At 51.9% G+C, this 17,000-nt stretch overlaps 2 protein-coding genes across 5 annotated transcripts; one reads left to right on the forward strand and one right to left on the reverse strand.

Annotated features, from left to right (window-relative positions):
- The first annotated feature begins 5,807 nt into the window (after nucleotides 1-5,807).
- RANGRF (RAN guanine nucleotide release factor) lies at nucleotides 5,808-7,246 on the forward strand. Its single transcript, XM_003929221.4, has 5 exons — nucleotides 5,808-6,033; nucleotides 6,124-6,240; nucleotides 6,412-6,568; nucleotides 6,658-6,743; nucleotides 6,967-7,246. The coding sequence occupies exons 1-5, from the start codon at nucleotides 5,957-5,959 to the stop codon at nucleotides 7,088-7,090; spliced, it is 561 nt and encodes a 186-aa protein (XP_003929270.1). The 5' UTR covers nucleotides 5,808-5,956; the 3' UTR covers nucleotides 7,091-7,246.
- SLC25A35 (solute carrier family 25 member 35) lies at nucleotides 7,215-13,070 on the reverse strand. Of its 4 annotated transcripts, none has more exons than XM_010339838.3 (7): nucleotides 12,831-13,065; nucleotides 12,308-12,398; nucleotides 10,879-11,275; nucleotides 9,656-9,721; nucleotides 8,476-8,628; nucleotides 7,979-8,113; nucleotides 7,215-7,814 (listed from the first exon to the last, which is right to left on the reverse strand). In XM_010339838.3, exons 3-7 carry the CDS (start codon nucleotides 11,251-11,253, stop codon nucleotides 7,641-7,643), a joined length of 903 nt encoding a protein of 300 aa, XP_010338140.1. In that variant the 5' UTR covers nucleotides 11,254-11,275; nucleotides 12,308-12,398; nucleotides 12,831-13,065; the 3' UTR covers nucleotides 7,215-7,640. The 4 variants fall into 4 exon arrangements, with proteins under 4 accessions (XP_010338140.1, XP_010338141.1, XP_010338142.1 ...); XM_010339841.3 differs by having other exon boundaries at nucleotides 7,649-7,814; nucleotides 7,979-8,037; nucleotides 12,831-13,070; XM_010339839.3 differs by lacking the exons at nucleotides 12,308-12,398; nucleotides 12,831-13,065 and adding an exon at nucleotides 12,104-12,292.
- Between the last annotated feature and the right edge of the window lie 3,930 nt (nucleotides 13,071-17,000).

Consider the following 17,000-nt stretch of genomic DNA (forward strand, 5'->3'; position numbering starts at 1 on the left):
TCGGCCACCCAGGCTGCAGTGCAGTAGCGCAATCTTGGCTCACTGCAACCTCCGCCTCCTGGGTTCAAGCAATTCTCTGCCTCAGCCTCCAGAGTAACTGGGATTAAAGGTGCCTGCCACCACACCTGGCTATTTTAAAAATATTTTTAATAGAGACAGGTTTTCACCATCTCGCCCAGGCTGGTCTTGAATTCCTGACTTCGTGATCCACCCACCTCAGCCTCCCAAAGTGCTGGGATTATAGGTGTCAGCCACTGTGCCCAGCCTGGATTTAATTTTCTTTTTAAATTTATATTTATTTATTTATTATTTTTTTTTTGAGACGGAGTTTTGCTCTTGTTACCCAGGCTGGAGTGCAATGGCACGATCTCGGCTCACCGCAACCTCCGCCTCCTGGGTTCAGGCAATTCTCCTGCCTCAGCCTCCTGAGTAGCTGGGATTACAGGCACACACCACCATGCCCAGCTAATTTTTTGTATTTTTAGTAGAGATGGGGTTTCACCATGTTGACCAGGATGGTCTCGATCTCTTGACCTCGTGATCCACCCGCCTCGGCCTCCCAAAGTGCTGGAATTACAGGCTTGAGCCACCGTGCCCGGTCTATATTTATTTACTTATTTTTTTTTTTTGAGACGGAGTTTCGCTCTTGTTACCCAGGCTGGAGTGCAATGGCACGATCTCGGCTCACCGCAACCTCCGCCTCCTGGGTTCAGGCAATTCTCCTGCCTCAGCCTTCTAAGTAGCTCGGATTACAGGCATGTGCCACCATGCCCAGCTACTTTTTTTTGTATTTTTAGTAGAGACGGGGTTTCACCATATTGACCAGGACGGTCTCGATCTCTTGACCTCGTGATCCACCCGCCTCGGCCTCCCAAAGTGCTGGGATTACAGGCTTGAGCCACCGCGCCCGGCTTACTTATTTATTTTTAAAGATGGAGTCTTGCTTTTGTCACCCAGGGTGGAGTGCAATGGCACGATCTCGGCTCACCACAACCTCCACCTCCCAGGGTCAAGCAATTCTTCTGCTTCAGCCTCCCCAGTAGCTGGGATGATAGGCATGCACCATCATGCCTGGCTAATTTTGTATTTTTAGTAGAGATGGGGTTTCACCATGTTGGTCAGGCTGGTCTCAAACTCCTGGCCTCAGGTGATCTGCCTGCCTCAGCCTCCCAAAGTGCTGGGATTATAGGCTGGGCCACCATGCTCAGCCTTAATTTTCTTTCTTTCTTTATTTTTTTGCCTCACCTCCTCCTCCCTCAATTTTCTTTTTTGTTTTTTTGAGAAAGAGTCTGGCTCTGTCGACCAGACTGGAGTGCAGTGGTGTGATCTTGGCTCACTACAACCTCTGCCTCCCAGGCTCAAGCCATCCTCCTGCCTTGGCCTCCCAAGTAGCTGGCACTACAGGCATGTGCCACCATGCCCGGCTAATTTTTTTTTTTTTTTAAATAGAGACAGGGTCTCACTTTGTTGTCTAGGTTGGTCTCGAACTCTTGAGCTCAAGCAATCTGCCCACCTCAGCCTCCCAAAGTGTTAGGATTACAGGCGTGAGCCACAGCACCTGGCCCATGCCTGTAATCTCTTTGAGACACTGAGGGGGGAGAACGGCTTGAGCCCAGGAGGTTGAAGCTGTAGTAAGCCATTATTGTGCCACTGCACTCCAGCCTGGGTGACAGAATGAGAGCCTGTCTCAAAAAAAGTGAGAATAAAAATAACAATAACATTATGCCGAATAGGTGATCACAGGCTTCACAAAATTGCCAAAGCAGTCCATGGTAGAAAAAAGGATGCAAACCCCTGCTTAAAAGAAACATTCATTGCCCTACCTCTCCTCAAACGGATGCTTGACTTTGGGTGTTGTGTCGTCTCTCTGATCTGAGTCCATCTCTTGGTGCTCTAAAGGGGAGAGTCTCTGGGACTCTTGTCTCCAAAGCAAACAACTGCATCAATTGCATGCAGGGCACTGGATAAGGGAATGTCCCAGGTGTATGGAATCAGTCAGTTGCAGGCCTACTTGCAACCAGTGTGCTGACAGCCAGTCATGCCCTCTCATTCTCCTGAGAAAAGTGGCTGCTGGCCATCTCTCTACTGAGATTTGTGCCCTGATACTCATCATCCTAGCTGCAGCCGGCTGGACCAGAGATCTCCCTTGTGTCTGGGTGGTGGCCTGAGGAGTGGCCAGGCAGGAGAGCCTGCCAAATAGGTACTTTCAGATTGAATGACAACTCATTGACCCAATTAGATCCTGTCCTTTGGGAAGTTGGAATTTGAGCACCTGAGGGAGTCAACAGTGGGCAGGGCCAGCAGAAGTGATGGGCACATAAAAAAGAGGTGAAGGGAGAAGGGGTACTGGAGCCAAGCGTGGGAATTTGCCAAGTGAGGGTGGCCTTCCACCCCATTCATCCAGAGGCGGTCTGGCTGAGCACTCTGTCGCTTCTATTTCCTACCACCCGGAAGAGCCTGTCTAACTCTTCCCCCAAGAACCCACAGAATTGTGGAGGTCCAGGAGTCCCTAGCTGCACAGGGCTCATGGCAGAACAGAGACATGCCAGATACCCAAAATGAGTAAGTTGGGGGTGCTTTTTTTTTCAGTCTCCCTGACCTAGTGTGACCTCCTCTGGACCCATGTAATAGGCCTCCCCACCCCCTTATGGCCAGTGCAGGCACCCTGTTAATATTTATGTCCTTGTAGGTCCCTTTCCAAGGACTCCACCTGCTTGACTGGTCCCAAAGCAGCCAGAGCTGGTATTGCCCCTGGTGGGGAATGGGGGTGGAGAGCAGGCTGGCAGGAACGGGGAGGGAGGGACAGAGAGCTCTGTTACTCATTATCCCAGAGAAGCAGCAGGAGGTGGACCCCTCTAACCTGGCTCCTTTCATTTCCCATGGCTGGGTTCCTTCTCTCCCTCTGGAGCCTGTAATGCCCTTGCTCTTTCAAATTCCTCACATAGCAAACATATTCCACTCTCGTTATCCAGAAATAGGTTCAGACTCAACTACATACATTATCTCATTTCTTCCTAACAGCATTTTATTTTATTTCATTTTTGAGATGGAATCTTGCTCTTTTGCCCAAGCTGGAGTGCAGTGGTCCAATCTCGGCTCATTGCAGCCTCCGCCTGTTGGGTTCAAGTGATTTTCTTGCCTTAGCCTCCCTAGTAGCTGGGATTACAGGCGCCTGCCACCACACATGGCTAATTTTTGTATTTTTAGTAGAGATGGGGTTTCGTCATGTTGACCAGGCTAGTTTCAAACTCCTGACCTCACATGATCCGCCCACCTTGGCCTCCCAAAGTGCTGGGATTAGATGCCTTATATACGGTGCCTGACCCCCTACCAGTATTTTAGAGATGAGAAAATGAGACTCAGAAGTCTGATAGCTGTAGTAAGAAATGAGGAGTCAAGCTCCTTCATGTTCACTACAAAAACCCTGCATCCCTATTTTGAAGCCCCATGCTGCCCATTCCCATCCTACCCTCCCTTGCCAAACTGATACACTTGCTTTCCTTAAAACATGTCCTCCCATCTCCAAGTTTCTGCTCCTGATGTTCCCCTGGCTAGAATACCCCTAGGATGTCCTACTGAATTATCTGAGTCAAACTTTAAGACTCAAAGTGTGGGCCAGGCATGGTGGCTCATGCTTGTAATCCCAGCACTTTGGGAGACCAAGGCAGGAGAATCTCTTGAGACCAGCAGTCCAAGACCAGCCTGGGCAACACAGTGAGACTCCATCTCTTAAAAAAAAAAAACACAAAAATTACCTGAGCATGGTGGTGTGTGCCTGTAGTCCCAGCTACTCAGGAGGCTGAGGCAGGAGGATGGCTTGAGCCCACAGGGTTAGGGATGCAGTGAGCTACAACTGTACCACCGCAGTCTAGCCCTGGCAACAGTAAAACGCCTCTAAAAAAAACAAAAAAGGACTCAAAGTGTGCTCCAGTGTTCCTTTTACAGCTTCACTGAGGCATCAGGGGCTGTGTCCTAAATGTCTTTGTATCTCCAGCCCTTCATGTAGGGCCTGGAAAGGTAAGAGACCAATAAATATGTGCCCTTTGGCTTCATTTCACTCAATCATTAGGGTCCAGAGGTATGGTCAGCACTTGGAACGCTCAAGATCAGAATCCTCTTGCTCAGTTCTTGGCTGGGACATAGGTGACATCTAGAATCCATGAGGGTATCAGAGATCGCCTGGGTTCCAGACACCTGCACTGAATTTTATTCAATCACTCAACAATATGTATTAGGTCTGTTACGCTCCAAACACTATGCCAGGTGCTGGGGATCAAAGATGAATAGAGAAATTAACTGGAAGGATATAGTGAAGCTAAGAACACAACAAATCTGTAAAAGAAAAACAAAAGAGCATTTAATCTGTACTTCTGTACAGGTGTGCGGAGCTGGGGGTGGGGTTGCACCCGCCCGGGAGCATTTCCAAAGCAAAGATTTGAGGGGGATTAGATTTCTTTTTTTTCTTTTTTTTTTTTTTTTAGACGGAGTTTTCGCTCTTGTTACCCAGGCTGGAGTGCAATGGTGTGATCTCGGCTCACCGCAACCTCCGCCTCCTGGGTTCAGGCAATTCTCCTGCCTCAGCCTCCTGAGTAGCTGGGATTACAGGCACGAGCCACCATGTCCAGCTAATTTTTTTGTATTTTTAGTAGAGATGGGGTTTCACCATGTTGACCAGGATGGTCTCAATCTCTCGACCTCGTGATCCACCCGCCTCGGCCTCCCAAAGTGCTGGGATTACAGGCTTGAGCCACCGCGCCCGGCTGGGATTAGATTTCTAATACCCAAGTTGGGTCTCACTTTCAGGAAGGTGTGAGACCAGAATCCTAACCTGGACCCATTGTTCCCCTAATTCCCAGCATCGGATCTGTGAATTAGCGGTCTGGGTGGCAGCCCATTCATCGTTCAGAGGCCCAGAACACTGTGAAACTATTCTTTCCTGACTCAAAAGACCCTACCTAGACGTCGGACCCTTTTTTTTTTTTTTGAGATGGAGTTTTGCTCTTGTCACCCAGGCTGGAGTGCAATGGCGCGATCTCGGCTCACCGCAACCTCCGCCTCCTGGGTTCAGGCAATTCTCCTGCCTCAGCCTCCTGAGTAGCTGGGATTACAGGCACGTGCCACCATGCCCAGCTAATTTTTTTGTATTTTTAGTAGAGACGGGGTTTCACCATGTTGACCGGGATGGTCTCGATCTCTTGACCTCGTGATCCACCCGCCTCGGCCTCCCAAAGTGCTGGGATTACAGACTTGAGCCACCGCGCCCGGCGACGTCGGACCCTTTGACAAGCATCTGCCCCTCAGGAGGGCCTCAGGCGACCTTCTTGGAAGGTGTGACCGCTTGAAAACGAGGTGAGGCACTGTGGCTCTTGCCTGTAATTCCAGCACTTAGGGAAGCCGAGGCGGAAGGATCGCTTGAGCCCAGGAGTTTGAGACCAGCCTGGGCAAGACAGGGAGACATCGCCCACCCTGTCTCTACAAATAATTAAAAATTTAGCGGGGCCTGGTGCTACTCCGGGAGCAGGAGCTACTCGGGAGGCTGAGGCAGGAGTATCGCTTGAGTCCTGGAGGAGACTGCAGTGAGTCGTGATCGTGCCACTGCGTTCCAGCCTGGGCGACAGTGAGACCCTGTCAATCGACCAATCAGCCAAGAGGAGGCTGGCGGGAGCATGCTAGTGGCCACCAACCCGAAGTCCGAACCCCAAGCCAGACCCGGCGGTCCCGCCTGGCGCCCTCCAAAGAGCGCGGCTTCCGGAGCAACGCCATGGAGCCCCGCCCCCAGGGCCCCGGCGCCGATTGGCCAGAGCGAGCGCGGGGCGGAGCCAAACCTTAAAGGGTCCGGGAGCTAAGCCAGACCTGGGTGGAGGGGGCCGCTGCGAAACCCGGGGAGCCGATGCCACGTGACATAACGTGGGCTTCTTTTAAACCTTTCGAATGCCCATAACCTAGCCTCAGGCCCATGGAGCCCACGAGAGACTTCCCGCTGTTCGGCGGCGCCTTTTCCGCCATCCTCCCCACCGGGGCCATTGACGTAAGGTGAGAAGGCCGTGGCGCCTAGGGGCGGCTGACTGGGTGGGTTGTGGCAAGAGACCAGGGTCAACCAGGGTCGGCCTCGCCTCACTCCAGTGACCTCCGACCGGTCCCGGACAATCAAGAAGTTTTCTGCCATCCCGTGACGGACCAGAGCCTGATTGTGGAACTTCTCGAGCTGCAGGCCCACGTGGTGGGCGAAGCGGCTGCGCGGTGAGGGAAGGGCCCCTGGCTGGCCAATGGCAGGGCCGGAGCCGGGGCAGTGGGCGCGGCCGCGGGCCGACGGTTAATCTGGGCTGGGAGACCACGCAGGGGCAGGGAGCGAAGATGCTCCTGGCGAGGCGGCCAGAGATGTTCCTTCCTGACCCTGCTTCCCCACTCCAGGTACCACTTTGAGGATGTTGGTGGTGTGCAGGGGGCTAGGGCTGTCCACGTGGAGTCTGTTCAGCCTCTCAGTTTGGAGACCCTGGCCCTGAGGGGCTGCTGTCAAGAAGCCTGGGTCCTCTCTGGCAAGCAGCAGATAGCTAAGGAAAACCAGCAGGTGAGGGCCCGGGAGTGTGCAATGTCCTGGAAGGGCGAGGGAGGCGGCACCAGATATCCAGGTAAGCATCCTGACTCTGATGCCCTTAGGTAGCAAAGGACGTGACACTACATCAGGCCTTGCTCCGGCTGCCCCAATACCAGACTGATCTCTTGCTCACCTTCAATCAACCCCCGTAAGGAGGAAGGAATGGGCGGGTGTTCATGACTGGGTTCCCAGGAGAATCGGGCTGGGAGGGACAGAACAGGGAGACTCACTGGTGGGGTCCTCCAAGGAAGCAGGAATGGGCCAGAAGTTTGGGGACACTGATACTCAGGTCCTCTAGGGAACACGAATTGGCAATTTCCAAACCTCAGGACTGGATGATGTTCTCTCTCCATCTGTTTCCCCACCCCAAGCGCTGACAACAGGTCATCTCTTGGCCCTGAAAATCTGTCACCTCCACCCTGGAGCCTGGGTGAATTTGAACAGCTGGTGACCAGTCTGACCCTTCATGATCCCAACATCTTTGGTCCCCAGTAAAGGTGCTGAAGCACTGCACAATGTTGCTGAGGACTTGGGGACGTGGTTCTGTGAGGGGGGAAAGAGGTTGAATATCTGGGTTCCTCTTGTTTCTTCCCTGTGCGTAAACATAAGACAATCCCTTTTCAGAATAAACTTGCTTTATAACCAACATAATCTCTGTGCCTTTGACTCTAACAGGACGCCTGGGTCCCCCCAATTCCCTTCGGTTTTGGAGGGAGGAGTTTAAAGCTGTGCATGGGAGCAGGAGGGGCTCAAGGGTGGCAGTGGAGAGAGGGAGCAAATACACTTTGGAATGACTGGCTCAGTCCTGAGAGAGGGGTGTGAAGCGTACAGGGCATGGGTAGGGAAGGTTTAAAGCAACACCCAAGGAAAGGAGGGAAACTCATCTCTTGTGATTGAACCCTGAGAACAGATGGGGAGTGGGGTTGGCTGTCCCCCATGGATGGATGAAAGGTCACCTAATCAGTAGTTACCAGGACATAGTGGTGGAGGCACAAGTGGCCAAGGAGTGCTGATGTGGTGGAGTGGGGAAGCAGGGTCCCATACGTTATTTAGCGTATGTGTAGTAGAGGGAGCGCAGCTGGTCCCAGAAGAAGAGGGAGAGGATGGTGTGGGGGCCAAGGCGGAAGTAGGAGGCACCTATACCCTTGTATATGCCACAAATGCCCTCGGTCCGAGCTGTCTGCAGCAGAGCGTCCAGTATCCCCCGGTACATGAGGCCCTGAGAGCACGTCGGAGAGGTAGGGAGAGCACAGAGAAGGAGTTTGTCAGAGCCCATCAGAGGCCATGCCTCTGCAGGCTGCATTTTAGGCTATCCCACCGGCACCCTCAATCTGCCTCCCCCATCCCCTGCTTCCCTGCCTGCCTCCCAGAGCACTTCCTTACCTTGCCTTGTGCATTTGTGGGCTGGTTGTAGAGCCTTGTGCAGGCCACATCAAAGGGTGCTATGGACAAAACCATTGCAATGCTACTCACCATGGTAGCCACCAGAGCCAATTTCCAACTCTGGGGAGGAAAGATCTAAGGGGGTGGAGAGGAAGAGTATTGTCAATCAGCCAACCATTCCACCCCATGGAAAGGACAGTCCCTGCCCTGTGGACACAGATGCTGGTAACTCAGGGAGCTTCCACTGCACCACTTATAACAGTGCAAAAACACTGAGAAGGAGGAAGGCCAGGGTGCCCTGAAGGCTCAGGTACCCCTTTTGGGAGGAAGTGACAAGAGAACTGCGGGAAGGGTCTAAATTAGAGTTCGTGACCTCCAAGCCCTCCTGCCACTCCCTCACCTTTGAATGTTAGGCACCATCCCCTCCAGGGCCCAGTGCAGCTTGCCCTCCCATTCTCCCCTTCCCGAAACAGACCCACCCATTTCCCAGGCAGTACCTCCCACTGGCTCAGGAGGTCCTTGGTGGATGAGAAGGTGCACAGCTGGGTGGAGGAACCAATGATAACTCGGGGCAGGCTGCCCAGAGCCCCACGCCACAACCCCACCAGTCCATGTTTCTGGCCAATCTCGGTTAGCGCTTGAAACATGCCCTAGTGTGGGGAAGACCAGGGGGTGGGGTTCAGTCACCCCAGTATCAGGGGCTGCCACCCCCTAACACTGCCAAGGATGGGTCCTTAACAGGAACCGGTTCAATGTGGGCTTAGAGCCAGAATGTGGGCCCTTGGTGTTCTAGCCACCCCATTGTTCCTCCCTGGCCACCCAAGAGCTGGGGCGGGATGTATGGAAGTGAGGACATTCACAGGGCAGGAGAAACGGGCAGGAAATTAGAGGAACTGGAGTGCATATTGGAAAGAGGCACCAGGTGCGGTGGCTCGCTCCTGTAATCCCAGCACTTTGAAAGGCCGAGGCAGGTGGATCACCTGAGGTCAGGAGTTTGAGACCAGCCTGGCCAACTTGTGAAACCCTGTCTTTATTAAAAATACAGAAATTGCCAGGAGTGATGGCTCACACCTGTAATCGCAGCAGTTTGGGAGGCTGAGGTTGGCAGATCGCCTGAGGTCAGGAGTTCGAGACCAGCCTGACAAACATGGTGAAACCCCATCTCTACTAAAAATACAAAAATTAGCCAGGCGTGCTGGTGTGCGCCTGTAATCCCAGCTACTCAGGAGGGTGAGGCAGGAGAATCACTTGAACCCGGGAGGTGGAGGTTGCAGTAGGCCGAGGTTGCAGTGAGCCATGGTCGCACCACCACACTCCAGCTTGGGTGACAGAGAGAGACTCTGTCTCCAAAAAGAAAAGAAAAGAAAAGAAATAGCTGGGCATGGTGGCACACACCTACAGTCCCAGCTACTTGGGAGGCTGAGGCAGAATCGCTTGAATCCAGGAGGTGAAGGTTTCAGTGAGCTGAGATCTTGCCACTGCACTTCACCCTGGACAACAGAGAGACTCCGTCTAAAAAAAAGGAAAGAGGGTCTGGGTAGGCTCCAGGGGCAAAATGGGATGGAACTGATGGGTTGGGCAGAGCAGTGGCTGGGGTTGGAGCATGGGTGCAGGCAGAATGCTAGAGGGGGAAAAGAGAGGATGCTCAGGGACTTCAGCGGACTTGGGAACCCTCACCTGATGCTTATACTGGTGCCCTACAGCAATTTCTGAGGCTGCCTGTGCCTGCAGATGTATCTTCACCTGGGAACAAGAGAGTATCACAGCCTTTACCCCAGTGGCCATCCTCCTACCTCAGACCCAAATATCTGACTCCCTCACACTTCCTCTAGGGTGTTCAGCAATGAATATCCTTTTAATCTGATAATGATTGTTGTTCCCACTTAACAAATTGGTCATGAGACTCTGTCTCTTGGCTCCAGCCCCGGGAGGATGGATCTCCCAGCACTGCAAGACACCCAACCCCCTCCATATCCTCCTTCCCTTGGGGCTAGCAATGGGGGGTGGAGTGGTTGGAGAGTGGTAATATTTCCTCTAAGACTGTTCCTGTTAGGCAAGACCTGGGTGTCCAGCCTCTCATACCAGCTCATTCCCAGGCTGGATCTCCAGCTACCACTTCTATCAGGCAACCCATCAGACTCTGGGCAAAACTTGCACTTTATCCCCCAATCCCCATAGGGGGTATCTGGCTGACTTTGGAGAGACCACAGTCCCTGAAACTCACACCCTGAGAATGAGACCAGACTGCTTCTGCTACACAACAGACTACTGCTCTTTTGCTCTTAGGAGCACTGATCAGGGCCTAGTCTTAGCAGCCTCAGGCTCTTGACCCTTCACTTATACCAGATAACTCAAAGGGGCAGACGGTGAGACTGTAATTCTGTGATGCCCATGATCTTCCCGAACCCTGCACTCTCTGATGTATGTTATTGAAATTCCTTATCCTCCCCCGTACAAATCCAACCTCAACATCAAGACATAATAATAAAAGCAATGCTACCAAATGCTTACTATGGCCAGGATTCCCACTAGTGCTTTCATGTATACCTCATTTGTCTCCCTCAGTCCTCCCAATAATCACACAAAAAGGGCACTACAATGATCACCATTTTACAGATGTGGCAACTGAAGCCCAACAGTAATTTTCAAAGCCAGGATTTTAGTTTCAGAAAGGCTGATTCCAAAGCCCACAATCTTAATCAACACATTCAATTATGTCCATCAGATGGCTGTATATAGGGCAGATCAGAAGACTCCAAAGCCTACCAGCACCTTCCTGATGCCTTTCCCTGATTGCAGTGGAGCAGCACCCTGCCACCTATGACCCTGGGAAAGACCAGGTTCCTATCCTATACCAAAGGATCTGCCCTGAAGGTCCTAGGCAAGAGCCCTCTTCTTACCATGTAGATGGGGCTCCCCAAGTAGGCTCCCATGACCCCAGCCATGGCCCCAGCTGCTGCACTTCGGGCAGGACTGTAGGTGCCTTCAGCTGTGTGCAGGTAGCCCCCAGCATCAGCCAGCCCATAGGTGCCCAGTCGGATGCCATTCATCAGGAACTGGTATATGAGGGCAGGGGCCAGGCCTTTCTGCAGGGCAGCCAGGCCATCCACCTTGCCGATGGTGATGAAGGCATGGAAGACATTTCGGTAGTGCCGCTGGTATGTGCCAGGGGCCTTCAGTTCTCCCTGCAACTGCATCCTGGTCTTCACCACCTCAAGAGGATTGGTGAATACACAGGCGCCGCAGGCTGCCAGGCCACTCATCAAGAAGTCCATGGTGGGTTAGCTGTAGCAGGAACTGGCCCAAGAATAAGAAAGTCAAGATGGGTGGCAGAAAGGGGGTTTGGAAGACAAGGGAAGACCTGTTTCAGCAGTACAGGTTGCAGAAGGTAAGAATTTAGGTTTTCAGTCAAGGGTTTCAGGGTCAAATGTCAAGTGGTCAAATGTCAGCTGGGATCTGTGAGTCAGGAGCTGGCAAGGAGGGGAGAGGGAAAAATCTGGGAGACTGGTGAGAAGGCTATAGCAGAGCCCTTCTTGTCAAGGGATCTCAGATCAAGGAGGAGCAAAAGACAGAAGGCTGCAGGTGGAATGGCTCAGGATCGTGGGCGTCGCGGGCAGGGGAGAAGAGGAGGGAACCGCGGAGTTGGGAGATGGAAGCCAGGGAGGCAGGAGAAAGAAAGCCAGCAGGTTAGAGAAGAAAAGGATCGAGGAGAAGAGCCAGTGATTTCCTCGAGACAGCAACGAGATCTGGATCGGAGAAAGAAGTCGGGACTCTGGCCAGGCATGAGCGTCCACAGGCAGCCACTGGAGCTCGCAGCAGCTTCAACCTAGGGTAACCTGCCGAGGCCAGGCAGCCACACTCCAGCCACTGGAGAGCGGGCCAATGGGGAGCCTCCGAGAGGCACAGGCGAGACCCTCAGCCAATCAGCGCGGAGCCGGCTCCGCGGCCAATGGGAGGAGCCCTCGGCGCTCGGGTCCCCATAAGCGCCCGGAGGCAGTTGGAATTAACTCTCCCGGGCCCGCCACCAGCACCCGGCCGCCGACTCCGGCTCCGGAAAGGGGTCCCGGGGGGCGGGGTTTGTCATTGGCAGGGAAGAGAGGTTGAACCCTGGGTTCCCGAGCTTACACAGAGGCCCAGCGCAGAGGCAGCAGTCCCCCACTGGGGTGCTGGGACCGCCCCTCGGGTGGGCGGACGGCTCGCTCCTTTAGCTTCCTACCCCGGGTCGTGACTTGGTGAGGTCGCCTAACATCAGGGCGACGCCCCGTTCAGTGCAGGCGCCAGGAGAGCCCGGAAGCCGCTGCCCGGCCCCCGGGGGGAAGAGGGACACACCTGCGCGGCGGGACCTGTCCCCTGAGGCTGGGTGGTGCAGCAGGTTCTTGCGCCGGGGCGTGGCTGGCCGCGGGCGCCGAGGGACGGAGGCCTGAAGATGGAGGAAGGAACTTGGTTAAATCCTTCGGCTCTTTTGCGCCTCACAGCAGCCGGGTGGAGAAGGCAGCGCAGGCCTCCGCGGGGCTTAGGTTGCAGAGAGCCAGCAGGTAGCGGGAGATCCTGAAATTCTAGACTCCTGTCTTTGCTCATGAGTTTCCTAATGGTTAATCACAGAAGAACTTCCGAGAAAGAGGATTGGGGAAGCTAGCTGGGAAGGGCCAGCTCAGGGAAAGGAGGCAGGGAGACACGGGATGTCATCTGGGAGGGAGGAAAAGGCAGAGGGCGCACTTGTGTGAGAGGCAGCCACCAGACTGATTCCCTTTTCAGTTCCAGTGGATCTTACCAGCTGGATGGCCTCGGGGAAGTTACTTAGCATCTCAGAGCTCCCTTGCAAAATGAGAGTTACAATATGTATTGCGCGTACCCGAAAGTGTTGGTCTTGTACTCGGTGGGCAACAATCAGGTTTCTTGAAAAGAGCTGTCAGACCTCTGCGCCGGCTGCCTGGAATGCCCTTCTTGTGGTGATCTCCAAGTCATGAGGCTTTTTACAAATTCTCCAGTCACTCTGATTTGGTTAACGATTTTTGTTGTTGTTACTCATTTTTGAAACAAGGTATCGCTCTGTCACCCAGGCTGGAATGCAGTGGCATGAACACAGCTCACTGCAGCCTTTGACCTCATGGGCTCAAGGGATCCGCCCGCCCAGCCTCCGAAGTAGCTAGTAAGGGGTCCCCGTCTACACCCAAGAGAGGGTTCTTGGATTTCCTGCAAGAAAGAATTCGAGGGGAATCCATAGAGTGAAAGCAAGTTTATTAAGAAAGTAAAGAAATAGGCCGGGCACGGTGGCTCACGCCTGTAATCCCAGCACTTTGGGAGGCCGAGGCGGGTGGATCACAAGGTCAAGAGATCGAGACCATCCTGGCCAACATGGTGAAACGCCGTCTCTACTAAAAATACAAAAATTAGCTGGGCGTGGTGGCGTGCGCCTGTAGTTCCAGCTACTCGGGAGGCTGAGGCAGGAGAATTGCTTGAACCCGGGAGGCGAAGGTTACAGTAAGCCGAGATCGAGCCACTGCACTCCAGCCTGGCCACAAAGCGAGACTCTGTCTCAAGAAAAAAGAAAGAAAGAAAAGAAAGAGAGAATGGCGCCTGTAATCCTAGCTACTCGAGAGGCTGAGGCAGATAACTGCGAGGCGGAGGTTGTACTGATCCAAGATCGCGCCAGGGCAACAGAGCAAGACTCCATCTCAAAAGAGGCCGGGCACGGTGGCCCATGCCTGTAATCCGGCTCTTTGGGAGACCGAGGTGGTCGGATCACCTGAGGTCGGGAGTTCCAGACCAGCTTGACCAACATGGAGAAACCCAGTTTCTACTAAAAATAGAAAATTAGCCGGGCGTGGTGGCGCATGCCTGTAATCCTAGCTATTCAGAGGCTGAGGCAGGAGAATCGCTTGAACCGGGGAGGCTAAGGTTGTGGTGAATCGACATCGTGCCATTGCACTCCAGCCTGGACAACAAGAGAGAAACTCTGTCACAAACAAACAAAGCAAAAAAGAAAGAAAAAAAAGAATGGCTACTCCATAGGCTGAGCAGCCCCAAGGGCTGCTGGTTGCCCATTTTTATGGTTACTTCTTGATTATATGCTAAACGAAGGGTAGATTATGCATAAATTTTCTGGGGAAAGAGGTGGGCAATTCCTGAAACTGAGAGTTCCTCCCCTTTTTAGACCATATAGGGTAACTTCCTGACATTGCCATGGTATTTGTAAATTGTCCTGGCGCTAGTGGGAGTGTCTTTTAGCATGCTAATACATAATTAGCATATAATGAGCAGTGAGGATGACCAGAGGTCTCTCCCCTGGCCTTGGTTTTGGTGGGTTTTGGCCAGCTTCTTTACTGCAACCTGTTTTATCAGCAAGGTCTTTATGACCTGTATCTTGTGCAGACCTCCTATCTCATCTTGTAACATAGAATGCCAGACTTTCTGGGAATGCAGCCAGTAGATCTCAGCCTTATTTTACCCAGTCCCTATTTGAAATGGCTCTGGTTCAAATGCCTCTGACAATACCACAGGCACATGCCACCATGCTTAGCTAATTTTTTGTTTTGTTTTGTTTTGTTTTTTTGTTTGGTTTGTAGATACAGAGTCTCGCTATGTTGCCTAGCCTGTTTGCAATTATTTACTTTCTGACTTCTTCATTAGACTGAGTTTCCCTGGGGGCCAGCTCTGAGTTAGGGCTATCTCACCAGTTTGCTGCTAAGGCTTTGAGCCATAGGATGAGGCAAGATGAGTATCCTCTGGGAATAGAGAGCAATATAGAGCAGATGATGGGGCTCCTTACCTTCTTAGGAGGTATTCAAAGGGTCTCCCAAACATTTCTAAGGGATACTCCCCAAATGCTACCAGCTGGGATGAGATTTTGTCAGTGTTTTAAATCTTGAGTTCACACGGGGCACGGTGGTGTGAACCTGTAATCCCAGTACTTTGGGAGGCTGAGGCAGGCAGATCACCTGAGGTCAGGAGTTTGAAACCAGCCTGGCCAACATGGTGAAACCCCATCTCTAATAAAAATACAAAACTTAGCTGGGTGTGGTGGCGGGTGCCTGTAATCCCAGCTACTCAGGAGGCTGAGGCAGGAGAATCGCTTGAACCCAGGAGGTGGAGGTTGCAGTGAGCCAGAACCGTTCTACTGCATTCTAGCCTGGGCAACAGAGTGCAAGACTCTGGAAAAAAAAGAAAAGAAAGAAAGAAAAAGAAATCTAAATTCTCTAGCCCTAAACTTCCGAAACCAGAAATTCTGGACATGGGGCATGGGTACTCTGTTTCACCAAGCCCTTTTAAAATCTTTAACACTAGATGCCCTGGAGATGGACATATTTTTTGTTTTGTTTTGTTTTGTTTGAGCCAGGGTTTTGCTCTGTTGCTCAGGCTGGAGTATAGTGGCATGATCATGACTGGCCTAAGATACACATCTTTGAAGGTGTTAATTTAAAAAAATAACTTAAAAAAAAAAAGCAAAAAAAACATTTTTATTTTTAGCTGGGCACAGTGGCTCACACCTATAATCCCAGCATTTTATGGGAGACTGAGGTAGGAGGATTTCTTGCGCCCAGGAGTTCAAAACCAGCCCGGGCAACATGGCAAGACCCCCATCTCTACAAAAAATACAAGGGTCCCCCAGATGTGGTGGTGTGTGCCTATAGTCCCAACTTTTTTTTTTTTTTGTGATGGAGTTTCACTCTGTTCACCCAGGCTGGAGTGCAATGACGCAGTCTTGGCTCACTGCAACCTCCGCATCCCAGGTTCAAGGGATTCTCCTGCCTCAGCCTCCCGTGTAGCTGAGATTACAGGCATGAACCACCACGCCCGGCTAATTTTGTACTTTTAGTAGAGACAGGGTTTCTCCATGTTGGTGAAGCTGGACTTGAACTCGCAACCTCAGATGATCTGCCTGCCTTGGCCTCCCAAAATGCTGGGATTTACAGGCATGAGCCACCACACCCGGCCATATAATCCCAGCTATTCATATTTAGGTGACTGAGGCAGGAAGATGGCTTGAGCCCAGGAGGTTGAGGCTGCTGTGAGTTATGGTCACATCACTGCACTCCAATCTGGACCACAGAGTGAGACCTTGTTTCAAAATAAATAAATAAACAAAAAGAAGTTAAAATTTTAGAACAGTTTTCTTCTCTCTCTCTCTCTCTCTCTTTCTCTCTCTCTCTTTCTCTCTCTCTCTTTCTCTCTCTCTCTTTCTCTCTCTCTCTCTCTCTCTTTCTCTCTCTCTCTCTTTTTTAAGACAGGGTTTCACCATGTTGGTCAGGCTGGTCTTGAACTCCTGACCTCAGGTGATCCACCCGCCTTGGCCTCCAAAGTACTTGGGTTACAGGCGTGAGCCACTACGTCCGGCCTTTAGAATAGTTTTCTAGACCAAGACTCATGGTGCATGCCTGTAGACCCAGCTCTTTGGGAGGCTAGGGCTGGAGAATTGCTTGAGGCCAGGAGTTTGAGACTAGCCTGGTCAACACAGACCTTATCTCTACTAAACCAAACCAAATCAAACATTTTCTGACCACCTTAATTTTATGAACATCTTTTTTTTTTTTTTTTGAGATGGAGTCTCAGCTCAGGCTGGAGTGCAGTGGCACAATCTCAGTTTATTGCAAACTCTGCCTTCTGGGCTCAAGCAATTCTCCTGCCTTAGCCTCCTGAGTAGCTGGGACTACAGGTCCATGTCACCATGCCCGACTAATTTTTGTATTTTTAGTAGAGACAAGGTTTTACCATGTTGGCCAGGATGTTCTCAATCTCCTGACCTCATGATCCTGCAAACTTGGCCTACCAAAGTGCTAGGATTACAGGTGTGAGCCACCGCACCTGGCAATTTTTTACGAATATCTTGTGCAGGAAATTATAAAAATGTTATGAGAGTTCCCACATATTCCATATCCTCCACATCCAGTTTTCTTCTATTATTAATATAGCATATTAATAATATTGCCCAGACTGGAGTGCAGTGGCACAATCTCGGCTCACTGCAACCTCTGACTCCTGGGTTCAAGTGATTCTCCTGCCTTAGCCTCCTAAGTAGCTGGGA

This window comes from Saimiri boliviensis, chromosome 17, assembly GCF_048565385.1.
Source record: "Saimiri boliviensis isolate mSaiBol1 chromosome 17, mSaiBol1.pri, whole genome shotgun sequence".
In the NCBI taxonomy this organism is placed as follows: Eukaryota; Metazoa; Chordata; class Mammalia; order Primates; family Cebidae; genus Saimiri; species Saimiri boliviensis.

Bases quoted from the DNA above. Each gene is read 5' to 3' on its own strand.
- RANGRF (XM_003929221.4), top strand. From the start codon at position 5,957: ATGGAGCCCACGAGAGACTTCCCGCTGTTCGGCGGCGCCTTTTCCGCC. The intron at 6,034-6,123 runs GTGAGAAGGCCG...GCCTCACTCCAG, and splicing joins ACCGGGGCCATTGACGTAAG to TGACCTCCGACCGGTCCCGG. The intron at 6,241-6,411 runs GTGAGGGAAGGG...TCCCCACTCCAG, and splicing joins GTGGGCGAAGCGGCTGCGCG to GTACCACTTTGAGGATGTTG.
- SLC25A35 (XM_010339838.3), bottom strand. From the start codon at position 11,253: ATGGACTTCTTGATGAGTGGCCTGGCAGCCTGCGGCGCCTGTGTATTC. The intron at 9,722-10,878 runs GTAAGAAGAGGG...TCTTGTTCCCAG, and splicing joins TGGGGAGCCCCATCTACATG to GTGAAGATACATCTGCAGGC. The intron at 7,815-7,978 runs GTAAGGAAGTGC...ACGTGCTCTCAG, and splicing joins CCACAAATGCACAAGGCAAG to GGCCTCATGTACCGGGGGAT.